At 46.1% G+C, this 21,494-nt stretch overlaps 1 protein-coding gene across 1 annotated transcript in view; it reads left to right on the forward strand.

Annotated features, from left to right (window-relative positions):
- GFY (golgi associated olfactory signaling regulator) overlaps nt 1-21,275 on the forward strand; it is a 43,895-nt gene extending 22,620 nt beyond the window's left edge. The window contains exon 4 of the mRNA XM_088450983.1: nt 20,445-21,275. Coding sequence (XP_088307109.1) covers nt 20,445-20,653 — 209 coding nt within the window. The 3' untranslated portion in view covers nt 20,654-21,275. The remainder of the gene's footprint in view (nt 1-20,444) is intronic.
- The last annotated feature ends 219 nt before the right edge of the window (nt 21,276-21,494 follow it).

The following is a 21,494-nucleotide window of genomic DNA, read 5'->3' on the forward strand; positions in this document are numbered from 1 at the left end:
GCCAACGCTCACACTTACAGGACACAACACACATACTGAAAATACTCGAGGACACCACTTGGGGGGATGACCACTGGTTAGTCACCAGCAACGTCACATCCCTATACATGATCATCAATCACCAACAGGGTCTTGACAGCATCAAACACCATTTCAATCACAACGACACACTGGAACCAGAACAGATCACATTCATCCTCTAGGGCATTGAATACATTCACACACACAATTACTTTTGGTTCGATGGGGACTTCCACCTGCAGAGGACTGGCACCGCTATGGGGACCAAGTTCGCGCCCAGTTATGCTAACCTGTTCATGAGCAGTTGGGAGGACTCCCACATATGGACGGGTCATGACTGGGATGCGAATTTGGTCCTATGGACCAGATACATAGACGACGTCCTCTGCATCTGGAAGGGTCCCCTACACACACTCCTTGACTTCATTCAATACATCAACAACAATGACAGGAACCTCAAATTCATGACCAACTACAGCCAATCCTCCGTCAACTTCTTAGACCTAGAAATATACATTGATAATCACCAGATACAGACCAAGACTTTTCAAAAACCCGTAGACGTCAACAGTTACATCCTCTCCAGTAGTGGTCATCACCCCTCCTGGCTCAGCAATATCCCCACAGGACAGTTCAAGCGGATCAGACGCAACTGCACAATACTCACGGACTATCACGAACAAGCCACAACACTTAAACAACAATTCACGGACAAAGCATACAAACCAGACACATTAGAAGCCACACTCACCCGAATAGGACTAGAAGATAGGAAACCACTTCTGGAATACAAACAACAACCACAAAACACAGACAACCACGTTCCCTTCATCACACAATTCAACACACAGGCGACACAAATAAAAAGAATCATCAACAAACACTGGCATTTACTTAAGGAAGATGCACAACTGACAAGTATCCTACCCAACAGACCCAAAGTCATCTACTGCAAGGCCCCCAACATTCATAACAAACTCTTATCCAACCACATTCCTCCCCCCATCCGAACACAAAGCACTCTAGACAACTCCAAACTCACAGGGGGTTTCTTCCACTACGGCTCATGTACCAACTGCGTCACACTAAAATATAGAAGCACCACACCCACTACAACATTCTCATCCACACAGACAAACACCACGTATAAAATGAAAGAACACATTTCATGCAACACTAACAACGTAATCTACCTCATACAATGCCCATGCAATCAACAATACATAGGTAGGACCACCAGACCACTAAAAACCAGAATTGCCGACCATCTGAGAAACATCACCAAACAAACTGAGAACCATAACATACCCGTACACTACAAAGAATGCCAGCACAGCAGCACACAAGGCACCACTTTCATAGGAATCAAACACATGCAAAAAAAACTGGAGAGGCGGAGACCATAACAAAATCCTCAACAAGGAGGAACTTAGATGGATATTCACGCTGAAAACATTAACCCCCAGGTGACTCAACATTGACAACGAAGTCAAATCCGTTATAACTAAGTAATCTCCAACCAGCCCACCCACGTTCTCCTCCAGCCCCAACCCCTATCACCTCACCTCACCTGTTATCACACCTGCACCGCATTACCTTTCAAACGCACCTTTGACCTAATATGATTACACTTATCACTCCAGCAAGTCCCTGCACACTCCTGCACCGCATCACCATTCAACAAGTCCCTGCACACACCTGCACTGCATCACCATTCAGCAAGTCTTTGCACACACCTACACCGCATTACCTTTCAAACACACCATTGGCCTAATATGATTACACGTATCACTCCAGCTAGTTCCTGCACACACCTGCACCGCATCATTCAGCAAGTCTCTGCACACACCTGCACCGCATTACCTTTCAAACGCACCATTGACCTAAAGGCCCCATACATCAGAGATTGATTGCAGCAATCGTGCAATTTGCAATTGATTGTGTTTAAAAATCTTTCCCTTTTTCAATCGATTGCAGATTGCAGAATTGCCACAATCGATTGAAAAAGGAAAAGATTTTTTTTCACAATCGATTGCAAATTGCACGATTGCTGCAATCAATCTCTGATGTATGGGGGCCTTAATATGATTAAAGGTCTCCATACATCAGAGATTGATTGCAGCAATCGTGCAATTTGCAATCGATTGTGTATACAAAAAATTCCCTTTTTCAATCGATTGTGGCATCTCTGCAATCTGCAATCGATTGAAAAAGGGAAAGATTTTTATACACAATCGATTGCAAATTGCACGATTGCTGCAATCAATCTCTGATGTATGGGGGCCTAAAGGCCCCCATACATCAGCAATCTGAAAACCACAATTGAACAATTTGAAGATTTATTGCCTGATCTCAGGATTTCCCAATCGAGCAATCTGCGCCCATACACTACAGATCTTTTTCAGTGATTTGCAGATCGATTGCAGCAAACACAGATCTGGCAATCTTGAAAGGCCCATCATTTTGCTAGAAACGGTCTGCAAATCTGCTGATCATGTCCATACACTAGCAATCTACAGCCCCAAACGATCTGTGAAATCCAACATGTTGGACAATCTGATTAAACAATTCCAATCACTTTTTGGTTGCAATCTGCGATCTCTGAAGCCCATACATTGCAGATTTTTATACACAATCGATTGCAAATTGCACGATTGCTGCAATCCATCTCTGATGTATGGGGGCCTTTACACACATCACTCCAGCTAGTCCCTGCACACACCTGCACCGCATCACCATTCAACAAGTCCCTACACACACCTGCACCGCATTACCTTTCAAACACATCATTGGCCCAATATGATTACACTTATCACTCCAGCTAGTTCCTGCACACACCTGCACCACATCATCATTCAGCAAGCCCCTACACACACCTGCATCACATTACCTCTCAAACACACCATTGGCCTAATATGTTTACACTTATCACTCCAGCTAGTCCTTGCACACACCTGCACCGCATCACCAATCAGCAAGTCCCTGCACACACCTGCACCGCATTACCTATCAAACACACCATTGGCCTAATCTGATTAAATTTATCACTCCAGCTAGTTCCTGCACACACCTGCACTACATCACCATTCAGCAAGTCCCTGCACACACCTGCACCACATTACCTTTCAAACACACCATTGGCGCCATGAGTCACCTGACCACACCCCCACCCCCGGAAGTGCCTTACATAAGAACCTCAGAAGCATTGATCCTCTCACACCTCCTTGAAGAAGGCACCTGTGCCGTAACGTGTTGGAGACCCTCACATCAAACCCGACACCGATCCAGGCTGACCTCCACTAAAGATCCCCATCCCCACCAGGGACCACCAGTGCAGAAAGCTCTCAGCCCACCCGCCTGCTAGTCCGCACCGCTCACACCTCCAATGACCGGCTCCACCCCGGACCAGCCTCTCTCCCCCCCTGCTCCCAGGCGTGCTCAGCAACTCACTCCTGGCCAGGGTTGTCTCCACCGTCGATTACCATTTCCATGAGGGACCGTCAGTGATAAGAGCACCCCGCACATCCGACCGCAAGTCCGCCCAGCCAACATCGCCAGTGACCAGCTCCATCCCGGTCACACTTTCCACATCCCCCCTCCTCCCTGGCTTTTTTTTTAATCAGTATCCCGGGCAGACCACCCCCCAGGGGTGGTCCTAGCACACACGCTGCAACCCAGCCTCTCCGCGGCTCACCCATCCACACCTCTGGCTCCGCACCACCAGCGGCACGACCAAGAGCCAACTTCAGCTTCATACTCCGGTCGCTGACCTCCGCAGACCAATCAGAACAGCCGAGCACCTGCAGCACACCAGCAACACGCTGATCCAGCTCACCAACAAACCTGCAGCTTCCAACCTATCTGCAACGGCCGCAACGTCGACCTACATCACCATAACAAAAAACCTACCTGTAGGTAAGTACTGCCAAAACTCACACCAACACGCGGGACGCCGCACAGGTTTTCCAACCCACTCTGCAAATCCCCCCCCCCCCCCCCGAGACTTCCTAGACTGTCGACCTTAGGTCCAGCAGGGGTGACGTGCAAGGTCACTGAACCGCACGGGAAGGAGCCCCCTACAAGGGTCCACCTACCTCCCCAGTCTCATCACCACTCATCACTGAACCCCACCCACCTGCCCGGGATCTCAACAGAGCAGCATTGTGACTGCTCAATAAAACATTTTGCCCCAAACTACTGTGTCTCGCTGGCCTCATTTTGATCCTATTTCATTCCCCTTTTCACATTACACCAAACTACACTCCATACCCAATCATACCCTCCTTCTCACTCCCAAAACACCACCACCACCAGAAGAAACATTCCAATTAACACCACTCACAAACACACACAAGTCATCACCATCACCACTACTAGCAGGGAGAGCGCACCTTACCCCCCCCCTACCCCCTTCACTGTAAACTGCACTGTATCCAACCCGCACTGGAACCCTGCACTGTATCTGACCCGCACTGTTTTTGACCCGCAGGTATGAAACACTGTTTTTATGGTTGGGGAGATTTTGGGGAACTGCTCAACAAAAAGGCTGATTGATTAAGGCATTACATGGGCACAGAGTGCCAGTCATCAGTGGACCAGCACCCACAGGAGGGAAATACAGATTGGGCATGTAGGTATGTGTAGGGGGCATTCATGTCTGCTTGTTAACTAAGACTCTGGGCTCTATTTACTACAATCCGCATTAAAATGCAGATTGTAGTGTGATATTACCGACTGAATTCAGGCAATATCACAGGGATTTATTAAAAATCCCTTGCAGGGAAAGAGCTTGCGATAAAGCTCTGTCCCTGCGAATCCCCTCTGCAGCTTTATCGCTGCATTTTTTGGAAAAATACATTGATCAGGTGCTGTGCATGCGTCAACCGGCGCCGCCAACACCCGCACCCACCCCCCCACTATCTCAACCCCCCCCCCCCCAGTGCAGGATAGGAGACCAGCTGATCGGAGCCACGGTGGACATCACCGGAGCCCCGATCACCGGCCCTGGACTCAGGTAAGTTTTTTTTTTTTTTTTTTTTTTTTACAATGTTGTTGACCCTTTCAATAATTTAAAAGGTGAAAACATATATAGATAAACCATATACATAAAGGATCATATAATTCCACTTGTAAAATTAGCAGCAAGTAGTAAATAGTCAAGGCACAGGTGGTTTCCAAGGGTATAACCCCAAATAATAATGTCCTTTCTGATGAGGAAACAGTTTTGTAAGCAGTCATTGGTTGCCAGATTTTTAAGGTGAAATGGAAGTATTATTACCAGTCTGTAATAGGTGCCTTCAGGTTTCAGCAAGGAGTCCTCGCAGATGCTGTATACTTTCCTGGAGTCCTGGGCTGGATATAGTCACCAAAGTTGTAAAGCTGGCAACATAAAGAGCATATCTATCTTGTGCAGCTCAGTAAGGGAGTTTTTATACCCTGAGATTAATGAGCTCATTAGGAACATTTGTGCTGATTGTGTGCTAATCTATGAAGCCGCATGTGAAAATGTCAATACATTTGTAAAACACTAGAAGGCAATCCTTTTGTAAAGAAAACAAAAAAAATTATAAAATTCATAAGGCAAAGTGGGCTTTTGAAATACCTTATAAAACCATGATATTGTCCAGAGACGTCTGTCCTGATCATGTGATATAGCTGAGTCACGTGACACGGAACTAGTGAATATCACTCAGGGGCTGGCTGCTTATGTCCATAGGGGGCGGGGCTGCCTGTTGTCCATATATAGGGGATGGCTGGCTGTTGTCCTATCCACTCATAGGTGCTGGTTAGCTGTTGTCCATAGGGGCTGGCTGTTGTCCTGTCCATGGGGACTGGCTGGCTGTTGTCCATAGGGGCTGGCTGTTGTCCTGTCCATGGGGACTGGCTGGCTGTTGTCCATAGGGGCTGGCTGTTGTTCATATGGGGGCTGGCTGGCTGTTGTCCTGTCCATGGGGACTGGCTGGCTGTTGTCCATAGGGGCTGGCTGTTATCCATATAGGGGCTGGCTGGCTGTTGTCCTGTCCATAGGGGCTGGCTGGCTGTGCTGTTGTGTTGTCCAGGGGGTGCTCTTCACCCCCAGTGTGAATTTTTTTTTTCTGTGTGTGTTCGCGTTAGCCAACCCTATAGGCAACGTAGGCACGCGGGGGTGTTGCTTGTGTCATTTATCAAGGGGCTGCTGCCTCTTTCTGGGGTGCTCTTCACCCCCAGTGTGAAAAAAATAAAAACAATTTTTTGTGTGTGTGTGCTAGCCACACTTATCAGCAACATAGGTGCACAGGAGTACTGTGCTGCCTGTGTCTCATTTATCAAGGGGCTGCTGCATCCCCGTGTGAAAAAAGTAAAAACTAATTTTTGTGTGTGGTTGGTTGTGTGCATTAGCTGCAACTTAGCTGCGCTAAAATTGCTTGGTGACACTGCTGTAAGACCGCAGTGAGTATTGAGGACAGTCACATGACAGGAGAGCAGGATCCACATACCAGTAGCTGCCGGCAGCAGTCATGATAACTATGCAAAACCGTCAACGTCATCTATGAAGGCCGATGCACCAGGGCTTAAGTCAGGCCATGTAAAAAAATCTACTTTTATCTTGTAGGAGAGGTCCAAAAAAAATTTAAATTGTTAAGACAAGTAAGACACCGGAACCAACTGTGTGCTCCAAAAAGTCACAGATCCCCGAAGAGAGTCCAAGTGTGTCTGCAATTGCCATGTGTGAGCCTGACCTTTGTAATACTGTACTTGAAAAGGATTCTGCTGTGTGGCAATGTTTCATAGATGTCCTATATTTTTTTAAACTGCCGTGCATTTGTGCCATTGCTCTGTTGCTTACATTAGCCAGCCAGCTTGCTGCAGCCTTTGGCCTATATTGGTGAAAAATAGTGAAACCAATATTGTGAGCTGAGGTGGTTAAAAATGTCTAGAAATGCCTGAAAATGATTGTTATTAAGGTTAATAATACTGTAGGAACAAAAATAGGCCCAAATTATGTGGTTTTAGCTGTTTATATAATTTTTTGGAAAAAATCTAGAAAAAAAACTTAAAAACAAAACTCCAAGGAAAAATATCCAAAACCAGGGGAGATACAGATCCAAAACCAAAACACGGGGGTCGGCGCACATCTCTGGTCCATATCGCGTGATTATTACTTCCCCATAAGGTTCAGACTACCTTCTAACTCTCTTTGAAGCTTTTCCGGGATCACGCGATCTAGCAATACCACGTGACCGGGACAGACGCTCCCTAGCAACTTTATGTTGATACAAGATATTCACTAGTTCCGTGTCACGTGACTCGGCTATATCACTTGATCGGGACAGACATCTCTGGACAATATCATGGTTATATAAGGTATTTCAAAAGCGCACTTTGCCTTTATGAATTTTATATATATTTTTGTTTTCTTTACAATTAATAGAACTGCTTTCTACTTTTTTACAACTGTATTGACATTTGTACATGCGGCTTGATAGATTGTGTGCTAATCAGCAGAAACGTTCTTAATGAGCTCATTTAATCTCAGGGTATAAAAACTCCCTTACTGAGCAGCACAAGTCATATATCTGCTTCTGAAGAAGCTGAGAGCTACTCAGTGCAACGCCTTAAGCTAGGATATACTGCATTGGTGGACACCAGGATCGATTCCCCTGTACTGTACTTTATGTTGCCAGCTTTACAACTTTGGTGACTATATCCAGCCCAGGACTCCAGGAAAGTATACAGCATCTGTGAGGACTCCTTGCTGAAACCTGAAGGCACCTATTATGGACTGGTAATAATACTTCCATTTCACCTTAAAAATCTGGCAAACATTGACTGCTTACAAAACGGTTTCCTCATCAGAAAGGACATTATTATTTGGGTCTATACTCTTGGAAACCACCTGCGCCATGACTATTTATTTACTCTTTGCTGCTAATTTTACGAGTGGAATTATATGATACTTTATGTATATAGTTTATCTATATATGTTTCACCTTTTAATTATTAAATTACAATATTGTTGACTCTTTGAAGCTGCATGAATACTTTTTATTGATAGCGCTGTATTAGACTTTTTCTATCTTTCAGATATATTGTGCGCATCTGCCTGTGTGCATGCCCGACCCATAAGCCGGCCACAGGAAATACTGACAATGACGTCACTACTGGTCCCTGTGGCCAGACATGTCGGTCGGTGTGTATGCATACCTGCTTACACACCAAAACGCTGTGTCGGCTGGGCGGTTGATTCGTCGGCAAAGTGTGTACCCAGCATAAGAGAAGTACTTGTAATTTCAAGTTCTCTGGTCATTTCTAGCTCATATCATACTTTGTATATGCCAATGACGGAAGAATAATATGATATATGGATGGTGTCATTGTATTAATCAATTGAAGGGGCAACATTACCGTTTATGTCAATGCAATTACAACAATGTTTTGGGGCTTATATATTATTAAATAAGGAAGTATTTGTGTTATAATAACCCATAACAGCTAATTAGGTTTTAGATTGTATTAGTCTGACTACAGTAGATTTTTAAAGGGTTATAGTTCGTTGTTCCTATGGGGTCAGCAGACTGTATAATTGTTATTGTGCTATATTTTGGAGTAGGTCCCTTTTGTGTTTTGCCACGGTAGACCTCTAAATTGCTTTGAACCCAGAGAAAAAAGTCTACGATTATAATTACCAATTAACAAATTGTGAAGAAAGTGACGCAAATATCTGTACTAAGTTCACACTAATCCAATAACCAAGAGACCAAAATAACGAGTTCTCACAATAACAACTTATTCCTGTTGTTCCCATTAGTAAATGTCACCCAAAAGCATGCATCTAATAGATGAATACACAGGATTGCTCCTGCCCTCTCACCCCCTCCTATAAGCCAATGCAAACACTCCCCATCTAAGGATTTAATGAGCTCCATTTATTAATGATAGTGCTTTTAAGAAGCGTAACAAAACAGGTTACCATTATTCTTACAGCATAGCATAAAAATAATGGATAATGGCAATCGGCAGACACATGCATAACCTGTGCTGTTTATTATCAGCTAACAGTCTGCTGTTATTATCATTTTATTTTACATAGTGCATTTGTCATCCAGATTTAGCAAGGATTTTATTATATTGCAGATACTGTAAATATTGATACTGAGATTGAAAATAATTGAGATTATGGGACAAATTCGGATAAGACACATCTGCGATTTACAGTTTTCAAATTTGCCTTAGTGTGATGGTGTATGACTAGGCGTCTGGGTCCGGGGCTGGAATAAGCATGCAGACGCGGGAAGTTGGCGTGCAGATGCGGCCCAAGGGCCTGATTGAGAGTTGTACGCTAAAGCCGCCACTGCTGCTGCGGCTATGTTCGCAGTTGCTATGCAAATGTCGCAGATGCAGGGAGATGTATTGAGCCGCCCACTGGTGGCTTTGCAAATCCAAGCATCTGCGTGCAAAGCCACCGCTTCAGCTGCAGATCACTCGATGTTAGCAGTCCTGAGTAACTCTACGGTTTAGCAGAATGATCCCGCATGTGCTGTGAGGAAATCGCCAAGAAAATGGCGCCATTTCCCCAGCGATCTGCACATGCTCAGTAGACTCTGGGCACACTCTAGTGATTCTGTAGTGGCTGGCCAGCCGTGTCAGTCGGCTGACGGCCACTGGGGTGAGAGGAGGGGGCCTGTGATGGGGGATGCCCCTGTCCCTACTTGTCTATCACACTGCAGGCAAATACTTGCTGTGCCAATGGCAATGAAAGCTGATCAATGCGCAGTACTACTCCGATGCTTGCACAGTCCTCTGATATTGTTCAACTCTGTAAACACCGGTATTGCGTCCATCTCTGAATCAGGCCTACTGTGCGGGTTGTATATTTTGGAAGTGGGGATTGTCAAGCTTGTTTCATAAATTTTTATGACCAATAAAAAGACACCGCCACAAACAGGGTCACACCAAGGACGGAGTTCATGCTCCAGGTGCCTGCTGCAGCCAATGGCACCACATGGGTTGCACTTTTTTTTTTTTTTTTTCTTTTTACATTTATTTTTCTTCTTTAGGATCCACAGGAATAACCTTGGGGTATGTGGTTGGAGTGATCCAGGCACCAAACACTTAAAAGCTTTAGCTCCCAGGATGCACTGGGTCCTCCTCCATATAGCCCATGGCTACTGGCATTTCGTTTTTTGTTTGGTGCACAGGAGTGCACCGTACTGAACAGGGGACTGCCTCAGCAGTCCCAAGCAAGTGGTTTTTTTTTTATTTTTTTTATTATGAGTAAGCAACACTAGGCTTCCGGATGGGCGCCCGTGCTGCTGCTCAGTCTACCCCCACCGGTGCAGCAACACCAGTGCGGGAACTGATGATTTTGACGGGGGTCAGCAGAATAACGCTGATCCCGGGACTGCAGCGGGAAATATCAGGGATGCAGATAAGGTGGTTCCTCGCGGCCGCTGACTACTGGGAACCACGTGGCAATCCGTGCCTCTGGTGGTGGAGACCTGCCGGAGGACACTGTAGTAAGGAGTCAGGTGAACTGCTTCCCCAACTAGACCACCGGGACATGAGGTATCCTGACAGCCGGGGGTGATTAAGGACGGCGGCCATGTGTGAGATGGCCAGAGACCACTCTCAGGTGCTCTCGGTGGCTGCAGATCTCAGGAGGTTTGGACAGTCTCCCTGTATACCTCTCCTTGGGTGACCAGGTAATACAGCGCTCAATTTCCTACTTAGCCTTGTGTGCTGTTCGTAGTTGACTAAGAGCTTATTGTTTTATATATATATATATATATATATTTTAGGGGTGAGCGGGTTCGGATTTCTGAAATCCGAACGCCCCCCCGATCCGAGGCAGATCCGAGTCTGGCTCGACTTTTCCTGCCTGACTCGGATCTGAAATCGAGGCAAAACGTCATCATCCCGCCTTCCGAGTTTCGCGGGTTTTGGATCCTATATAAGGTACCCGCGTCGGCGCCATTTTCTCACTCGGCTGTGGACAGTGAAGAGGGAGGGTGGGAGTTAGGGCTGGCTGGGCTGTGTAGTGTAGTGTAGTGCAGAGTAGTGTTGTGCTGTGCTGTGCTGCGCTGTGCTGCTGTTGTCCACTACTTCAAAGTCCATAGGGGCTGGCTGTGTTGTGCTGTGCTGCTGTTGTTAATAGGGGCTGTGTCCACTACTTCAAAGTCCATAGGGGCTGGCTGCACTGTGTTGTGCAGTCAGTTCTCCATAGGGGCTGTGTCCACTTCAAAGTCCTGTGCAGTGTCCCAGTCCTAAAGGGGTGCTGTAGTGTTGTCCAGGGGGTGCTCTGTCCATCAGGGGTGCTCCCCCCAAGTGCTAAAAAAATAATTTTTGGGGGGGGTTTGTGAATTGTGTGCACAGTAGCCGCACGTGCATCAACAAAGTAGTGCCAAGCGTGCGCCTGTGTCATAAGTAAAGGGCCGGCTGGCTTGACCATTAAAGGGTGCTGTAACCCCTAAAGTACACTCCAGTCCAAACCAATAAAAAAAATATTTTCTGTGTTTGTGAATTGTGTGCGCAGTAGCCGCACGTGCATCAACAAAGTAGTGCCAAGCGTGCGCCTGTGTCATAAGTAAAGGGCCGGCTGGCTTGACCGTTAAAGGGTGCTGTAACCCCCAAAGTACACTCCAGTCCAAACCAAAAAAAAAATTATTTTCTGTGTTTGTGAATTGTGTGCGCAGTAGCCGCACGTGCATCAACAAAGGAGCAGCGCCAAGCGTGCGCCTGTGTCCCATAAGTAAAGAGCCAGCTGGCTCATTTCTTAAAGGGTGGTGTAACCCACAAAGTGCACTACTCTCCAGCAAAAATAAAAAAATATTTTCTGTGTTTAGCCGCACGTATATATCAAATCGATTTAACATAAATGGAGGACCAAACTTTCTCCGATAAAAATAAAATAGAGAAAGATCAAGAACCACTTCCTCCTAGTGCTGAAGCTGCTGCCACTAGTCATGACATAGACGATAACATGCCATCAACGTCGTCTGCCAAGGCCGATGCCCAATGTCATAATAGAGGGCACATACAATCCCAAATGACAAAGTTCAGGAAAATGACCTTGAAAAAAACATTTAAATCAGCTGAAGAGAAACGTAAACTTGCCAATATGCCATTTACGACACGGAGTGGCAAGGAACGGCTAAGGTCGATCCCTAGTATGTTCATGACTAGTGGTTCAGCTTCACATGACGATGGAAGCCCTCCACCCACTAAAAAAATCAAAAGAGTTAAGCTGGCAAAAGCACAGCGAAGAACTGTGCTTTCTAAGAAGATATCACAAATCCCCAAGGAGAGTCCAAGTGTGGTGGCGGTTGCGATGCCTGACCTTCCCAGCACTGGACGGGAAGAGGTGGCTCTTTCCACCATTTGCACGCCCCCTGCAAGTGCTGAAAGGAGCACCCACAGTCCACTTGCTGATATGCAAATTGAAGATGTCACTGTTGAAGTACAACAGGATGAGGATACTGGTGTAGCTGGCACTGAGGAGGAAGTTGGCGAGGAGGATTCTGATGGTGATGTGGTTTGTTTAAATCAGGCTCCGGGGGAGACAGTTGTTGTCCGTGGGATGAAAAAGCCCATCACGGTCATGCCTGGGCAGAAGACCAAACATTCCACCTCTTTGGTCTGGCAATATTTCTATCCAAATCCGGACAACAACTGTCTTGCCATATGTACCATATTTAATGGTGAAATAAGTAGGGGTAGGGACGTTAACCACCTAGGAACATTCTCCCTTATACGGCACCTGCAGCGCGTTCATAAAAAGTTACCGTCCAGTTCAGAAACTTTGGCTAAGACCGTAGGCAGTCCAGGGACACCTAAATCCCTTTTTCCTGTTTTATCCAAGGAATCGGTGGATGAGGAGGATGTGGACGACATCTTGCCTCCGTAGAGCCAGTTTGTGCAGGGACACATTAATTGCCAGCTTGTTTTGTGGGGGCCCAAACGAACCAATCATTTCAGCCCCAGTCATGTGGCAGACCCTGGCGCTGAAATGATTGGTTTAAGTGTGCATGTCCTATTTATACAACATAAGGGTGGGTGGGAGGGCCCAAGGACAATTCCATCTTGCACCTCTTTTTTTTCTTTGCAGTATGTACTGTTTGGGGCCTAGTTTTTCAAACTGCCATCCTGTCTGCCACTGCAGTGTCACTCCTAGATGGGCCACGTGTTTGTGCCGCCCACTCGTGTCGCTTAGCATAGTCATCCAGCTACCTTGGTGCAATCTTTTGGCAATAAAAACAATATTGTGAGGTGTGAGGTGTTCAGAATAGACTGGAAATGAGTGGAAATGAAGGTTATTGAGGTTAATAATTGCATATGAGCAGAAAAACCCACAAATTCTGTGATTTAAGCTGTTTTTATGCTTTTTTTCAAAAAAATACAGATCCAAAACACAAAACCCAGAACCCAAAACACGGAAGGGTGGTTTTGGCAAAACCAATCCAGATCCAAAACACGAAGAAAGATCCAGATCCAAAACCAAAACACGAAAAGTGGCCGGTGCACACCCCTAATAATATATATATATATATATATATATATATAACATTTTGCACTGTATGTGACAGCAGTGTTATACTGCCTTTTTTTATTCCTGAATGACTGTCAGTTATAACTATCACTGCTGTTTCTCCTCATAAGCCCTCTGCTACAGGTATGTGGGTCATTTTGGGTATGAAACATTGTCACATTGCATATTACTTTGCATAACATTAGGGATATTGTTATGTTCAAAAAAAGTGAAAAACAGGAGGCGAAAGCTCCTGTGCTGCTTTCATGTATGGCCTGTCAGACGGGCTTGTCCCCTCAGGATTTCATACAGATCACTGTTTCAAGGATTCACCACATCAGTCAAATCTACCAGCTCCTGGGCAGGAACCACCTTGGGCTTCATTTTCCCTCTTCATGGCGCAGGTTGTAAACCGGTTATCTGCTCCTATGCCGACCCCTACTATGGAGTACTCTCAGCAGCTACAACCTACTATGTTTATGCCTCCTATGCATCCGTCCTGGATGGATGTTTATGTCCACTCAGGTCAGAGTATGGCTTCATCCCCTGCTGCATTTCAGCAAATGCAAGCAGCTAGGCCGGTACAGCCTAAAAACAGAAGGTGGTCGGCTTCCTCCTATCACTCTGTCCAGCCTGCAGAAACTGATGCATCTTCTGATGAGTGTGAGGACATACAGGGCTCTGCTCAAGGGTCTCTCTTAGGAGAGGAGGACTATTTTCCAACAGCAGATGTTCCCTCCTTGATTAGGACAGTCAAAGCTGTGTTAAACATAGATAGTGAGGAGTCAGAGTTTAGGAAGGTTCCGGTGTTTAAACACCAGAAGGTTGTGAAGGCTGAGTTTCCCAAATCTGAGAGGTCTCCTGTCCATAAACATCCTGGAATTGCATGCAGTGTTCAGAGCACTCATACAGGCACAGTGTCACGCTGGGAGGCGGTTTTCTGGAAGCTGAGGCATGAGGCTGCGGGAGGAAACGGAGGTGAGGGGCCTGAATGTACAACCTCCGCATCCACCGGTCTTGGTCGTTGGCGAGACCTAGTCAAAGGTGCGGAATCTAACCCACGAGATGGTGTTCGCCAGTGACCCCACCAATCGGGATATGGGCTTGAGCTGCACCTCGTAAGCAGGTCGCGGTCCTTTGACTAGGTGACCAAAGCCTGCGGGAAAAAGGAGAGACGAACACTCGTGGCCCAAAGGGTCTGTGCCAGTAAGGGGCACGTAGGGACACTGTACTTGAGGTACAAGGAAGTGTGCACTGCGGACACACTCTACCGAGTTGCCAGTTAGAAAGAGTGCACCACGATGCAATACTGTAACACGTAGGTAGGGACCACAGAGTACAGTAACGAGGTGGGTAGTGGTACTGGAGCCAGTCAGAGATTATGACGCTGGAGAGGTGGGTACGTATAACTACACTCAGGCTGTGATGGTAAAGCACTGGTGAAATGGATAGTATACTGCACACAGGCGGCGGTGGTAACGCACTGATGAGATGAATGATATAGCTGCACACAGGCTGAGATGGTAAAGCACTGATGAGATGAATGATAAAGCTGCTCACAGGCTGAGATGGTAAAGCACTGATGAGATGAATGATAAAGCTGCTCACAGGCTGAGATGGTAAAGCACTGATGAGATGAATGGTATAGCTGCACACAGGCTGAGATGGTAAAGCACTGGTGAGATGGATGATATAGCTGCACACAGGAATAGATCACTGGAAGCAAGGGAACCTGGAACGAGAGACCACTAGTAACACTAGCAGCGACAATGGTTGTTCAGGCAACTACCTGATACACAGAAGCCGGATATATACCCCTGGAAACCCACTGATTGGTCCACAGCGTCAGCTGACCGGCCATACTGTCAGGGAAGGAAGGATAGTCAGAGAAGGAAGTGTCATGGCGGCGCCCATGACAGGAACTCCGATCCCCGTGCACCAGGCCGCCCGAGACACCAGCATCAGGGAGAATGCTCAGCACCTCCCACGTCGCCGCACCAGCCGCCCGACTTCCCGGGAAGTCAGAGGAAGCCGGCGGGATGGCCGATCCCCGGCTGAACTCTCACACACAGGATATACTGAAGAGCAGGACTGTCCAGGTACAGTCTGGCAATGCCACCGTAGTAGCCTACCTCAACCATCAGGGAGGCACGCGAAGTCGGGCTGCCATGGCGGAAGTGTCAAACATTCTGGTCTGGGCAGAATGTCATCTACCAGCAATCTCGGCAGTATTCATACCAGGAGTCCTCAGTTGAGAAGCGGACTTCCTAAGTTGGCAGGATATACACATCGGGGAGTGGGCTCTTCATCCACAGGTATTTCAGAGCCTTGTGGACAGATGGGGACTTCCAGAGGTAACCAGAACCAGGGATCCCGCAGCCGAATTTGTGGACACTCTAGCAGTAAAGTGGAACTTCAAGCTGGCGTATCTGTTTCCTCCGTTTTCCCTTCTCCCAAGGGTCAACAGGAAATTCAAGCAGGAGGGCGGAACAGTAATACTGATAGCCCCTGCTTGGCACAGACTCCATTGGTTCACTGACTTTCAGAGTCTCTCCATAGACACTCCATGGCCTCTTCCTCTAAGGCCGGACCTGTTAATACAGGGTCCCTGACTGTATCTGGACCTTCCCCGTCTGTCTTTGACGGCGTGGCTCTTGAATCCTCCATCTTAAGAGCCAAGGGTTTTAGCAGTTCTGTAATTCAGACGATGCTTAGGGCGCGGAAAGCTTCCTCTGTCTACATTTATTACAAAATTTGGCACTTGTATTTTCATTGGTGTAAAAATAGAAAATATGATCCTGAAGTTTTTAGGGTTTCTCGAGTACTTGCTTTTCTTCAGGCTGGGTTAGACCGGGGTCTCCACCTGGCCACCCTGAGAGTTCAGGCATTTGCACTCTGTTTGGTTTCAGCGAAGGATCACCCCACTGCCTGATGTTAGGACATTTTTTCCGGGTATTCTGAGGGGTCAGCCTTCCTTTATCCCTCCGGTAGTTCCGTGGGATTTGTCTTTGGTTCTCAGGGCTCTACAGGCTCCCCCATTTGAACCCTTAAAATTAGTAGACCTTAAGTGGTTGCCAGCAAAGACAGTTTTTCTTCTTGCTATCTACTCTGCCTGTAGGCTCTCTTATTTGGTAGCCCTTTCTTGCCGCTCTCCTTTTTATTTTTCATCAGGATAGAGCTGTTGCAGGGTGAGTTACCTTCCTAAGGTAGTATCCCGTTTCATATAAATGAAGAAATTGTGGTTTTGTCCTTCCAGTCTTCAGGCCTCTCTATAGGGAGGCTTCGCTGGATGTGGTGCGCGCGCTACGTATTTACATAGATCGCACCAACTCCATTAGGAAATCGGATTCTCTTTTTTGTGTTGTATGGCTGTCCTAAGCGAAGCTGGCCAGTTAACAAACAGATTCTGGCTAGGTGGCTCCGTATGACAATTTCTCTAGCTTACACACAAGCTGATCTCTCTGTTCCAAACACAGTGACAGCACATTCTACTCGATCCGTGGGACCAGCATGGGTGTATCGTCATGTGCCTCGCTATGATTGTGAAGAAGAAAATAAGTTATGGTATAACATACCTTTTGTTAACTCTTTTTCTTCAAGGTCCATAGGGTTCACAGGACACCCACCCTAACGCACCTGGTGTTGTTGGGTAATCTTTTCTTTTGCATTTCTGTGATTCCCTCTTCTTAGAGAGAGTGTTTCTGAGGTACAATTGTCATTCCTTCTCATCTTTTCCTTCTCCTGCCTTGGGCTTAATAACAAACTAAATGCCTGTAGCCAGGGGCGAGGTATATATGGAGGAGGACCCAGTGCATCCTGGGAGCTAAAGCTTTTAACTGTTTGGTGCCTGGATCACACCAACCACATACCCCAAGGTAATTCCTTTGGACCCTATGGACCTCGAAGAAATAGTGTTAACAAAGGTATGTTATACCATAACTCTTATTATTTTTAAGGCAATGGCCACCAACCTCCTCTGCCCCATCCCTAGGAACATGCTATAATACTAGGTTGATCGATAAGAGCTCAGGTTCTCAAATTCAGTCTCCAGGACCCCAAACTGTGCATGTTTTCCAGGTGTCCTCACAGAATCACAAGTGAAATTATTAGCTCCACCTGTGGATCTTTTAAAATGTCATTAAGTAATGAATACACCTGTGCACGAGTTTGAGAACCACTGGATTCGAGAATCATAGCCTTTTAATACCACATAATATTTTTACAAAAATACCGCAGTATATGCTAATCACCATTCATTTAATCTGTATGTCAACTAAGTAGGCAGATGGTGCAAACATGACATCTTTTACAAACCTAATGAATAAGCAGCAAAATAATTTGCTTGCATGATATGGAATGCACATGCTCCGTAGCTACACCACTGGCAGATGCCTGTCTTACTGGGTGGCAATGCATTGCTAGAATTGCCCAGTTAGACTATACTTGCTTTCCTTAAATGAACATCACAATGCCAGGGGCGTCTTAAGAGAGGAGGGGGCCCGTATGCACTCCCCGTGCGGGGCCACCCTCCTCTCTCCCTAGTGGCTGGCAGCCGAATGACGCTGCTGGCCAGCCACCGGAGTATTAGTAGACTACTGCGCATGCGCAGAACGCCGGAAAAATGGCCGCGGCGGCCATTTTTCGGTGTTCTGTGCAGCGCTGACACCCGATGCGGGACCATGGACAGGTAAGTTTAAAACAATATGGGTGCAAGGTGTGCGGTGTGGGGCCCCCATGGACCCGGGAGCCCAAGGGCCCCGCACACACTGCACCCATTATAGATACGTCACTGGGAATTGCTGTAGTACATTATTTTGAGCCATACAGGGCATGTACCAGATAATTCTTGCTGTTTTTAATAATAGTAGGTAAAACCTACTGCTGGCTAATAACATAAAAATTGGTGGTGTTAAAATAACATGTGTTAAGTGGGAAATAAGCTACAAATATGTTTAAACAGAATCATATACGTTATAGAATATGCATTGGTCAAGATAGTAAGTAACCTTAAGACGGTTCTCATTGTATTGGAAAATATCTGTGCAAAGAAATCCCTATTTCCTTAATTATCCCTGTGTCTTATTTCTTTTGTTGTGTGTGAATTTAATGAACTAAGGGCCTGATTCAGAGCCGCTCGTAAGCGGCCGCTTGTTCGCTCCGAGCGATGTTCGCACATCTGCGCATGCGTATGGGTTGTAATGCGCATGCGCCAACCAGTCAGTGCGGTCGGAAATCGTGTGCTCGCAAAATAGCGAATGCCTGCTAATATGAGTGACAGAATGAGGCGTTTGTGGGTGGTAACAGGGGAAGGTGCTTGAAAACGGGGAGTGGAGATCCGAACGCAGGCGTGCCAAACGGTCAAAACGGGCGTTTTAAGGGTGTGCATAATTAACAAAGCAGCGTCATCGACCACGTCACTTGTTTTTTTCTTAGCCTGAACTGCTCGCATGATTGCGGTAGGAAAATGCTACCACAAGCACTGCGAGCAGTTCATACGCCTTTCGATGTACTCGATTAATCTAATAAATACCGGAGATGACGTAGGATGCGAGAGGCCAAGGGGCGTCTTTACAAAATAGCGAGCGCATGTTTCGTTCGCTCGCTCAGACATAGAGGCGTCAACAGACCGCAAAGAGCGAGCGCTCAATTTAAATAGCCAGTCCCTTTTTCTGAATGAGCGAGCGCAAATAGCGTCCGGCTCTGAATCAGGCCCTAAATCCCTTATTTCCCACAATAATTACAATAGGGACTTAAAATATTGAGCATAAAGTCTACTCTATTATAGTTTATACGTACTAAAGTCCTTTCTGTTATATTGATGTGAATAGTTTCTGGTTCTCATCTGCTTAAGTTTTTCATAACTAGCACCCGCAATAATACTAGTTGGCTGTATCTTCTTTACCCCCAGTGGATTTATTATGCACTTACATTATTCTCTCTTCCTGACCTTCCTGCTTTGTAATCCATTGCTACAGAGGTAGGAGTTAGAGCCGTTTCTTTTTATTCACACATGATGTAGCCACAGGAAAGAAGCATTAGAAGTCACTGTCAGAGGCTAAAGCCACCCTTTCACATGTAAGGCAAATAGCAGTTCTCAGAAATTACATCCTAACCAAATCCGAAAAATGGAAACTTTTAAAAATAATTTAGACAAAGATTACAAATGTTCTTTGTCTCTCATGCACAACAGTCACATTGCTCAGCTCTTGGACAATGACTGAAGGGTTATCTATGTCCTATTCTGCTGCTGTAATGTTCTCCTGATGAAGATGTGCTGTTCTGCTCGCAGTATGTGCTCAGCAGCTGCTGCTGGTGTGCTGTCCTGCTGATGTACTGCGCTGCTGATGTAATGTACTGTAATACTGATATACTGTCCTGCTGATGTACTGCGCTGCTGATGTACTGTCCTGTAATACTGATATACTGTCCTGCTGATGTACTGCGCTGCTGCTGTAATGTACTGTAATACTGATATACTGTCCTGCTGCTTATGTACCACCCTGCTACTGCTGTCCTGTACTGCTTATGTACTGTCCTGCTTCTAATGTACTATGCTACTTATGTACTGACCTGCCACTGTACTGTGCTGCTGATGTACTGTCCTGTAATACTGATATACTGTCCTGCTGATGTACTGCGCTGCTGCTGTAATGTACTGTAATACTGATATACTGTCCTGCTGCTTATGTACCACCCTGCTACTGCTGTCCTGTACTGCTTATGTACTGTACCGTGCTACTTATGTACTGACCTGCCACTGTGCTGCTGACGTACTGTCCTGTTGATATACTGTAGAACAAACCCTTGCTATGCTATAATATTACTGTTCATTTAGAGTTCCCATGTAAAGTACATTAAACATTTTTTTAATGATTAAATTTGAGGTATAACCCATTTCACCTGTGTTTATTCTGTACAGTGCTACATCTGGACACGCCGGTGGACCATCTTGACTTCTTCTCATTTAGAGATGCAGAGTTAACGCCAGCTCCCACCCCACAGCACAAATGTCAGGAAACGGAAAGTAATGAATACAAAGGAGACTACGGGATGGACGCTCCAAAGGGCACTTCAGCCAATGAGCACCTGCATCAAGTCATCCAGATGGGGCCAATTACGTTCTCATAGTCTGTGCCCTCAGCTAACTCTGGTCTTGGAGGATGTGTGTGAAGATTGATTTGATTGAGGAAAGCTCATTGGTTCATGCCAACAGGAGTATACAGGCATCTAAACACCCTTTTTTCTATCCACATTCTACCATGCAATTTTATAAAATGATAGAGATCAGAGGTTATTTTTATTTCCATTGTTATTATTTGTTACAGTTTCTAAGTAGACGTTTACAGAACTCAACCTTGAGATAGGGTTTTACACTGGGTTAGTGCCATCCGGGAGAGCCAGTAATGTTACCGGAGTTATGAATGTCGACAGTTTATACTACACCCCAATTCCACCGAGAACTGAAAATGAAACAGCGGCTGTTAGAGGTTGGTTACATTTCAAGGCATATACAACACAAGATGCACTATAACTGATATACAGTAAGGCTTGATTCAGAGAAGCACACAATGGCGATATTTACGCAGTCGAGCGATTATCGGCTGACTGTGCATGCGTCACGGTCACACCAAGGTACCTTTAACAGGAGCGTTTGGAGGCGGTTACGGGAGTGGCAGTAAAAACGCAGGCGCGCTGCATCAGTTTTCAGGGCGTATCTCAGCCTACAACTTGCTTGGATTTTTGAAGCTGCCGGTGGGCGACTCCATACATATCTAGGCGGCTACAGCATTAACATATTAGTGCACAGCACCTGCGTATATGGGATTGTATCTGCGAATGCATTAGTGTACATCTCTGAATCAGGCCCATAGTGTAATGTGCAACACCAGAACGGAAGATTGGAGGTAAGATAGTTTGGATCAGCCCTGATAAACAATGATAAACATTACTTAGTATTCTTTCTTTGCGC

The sequence above is a fragment of the Taudactylus pleione genome, unplaced genomic scaffold, assembly GCF_031769625.1.
Source record: "Taudactylus pleione unplaced genomic scaffold, aTauple2 ptg000535l, whole genome shotgun sequence".
Classification (NCBI taxonomy): Eukaryota; Metazoa; Chordata; class Amphibia; order Anura; family Myobatrachidae; genus Taudactylus; species Taudactylus pleione.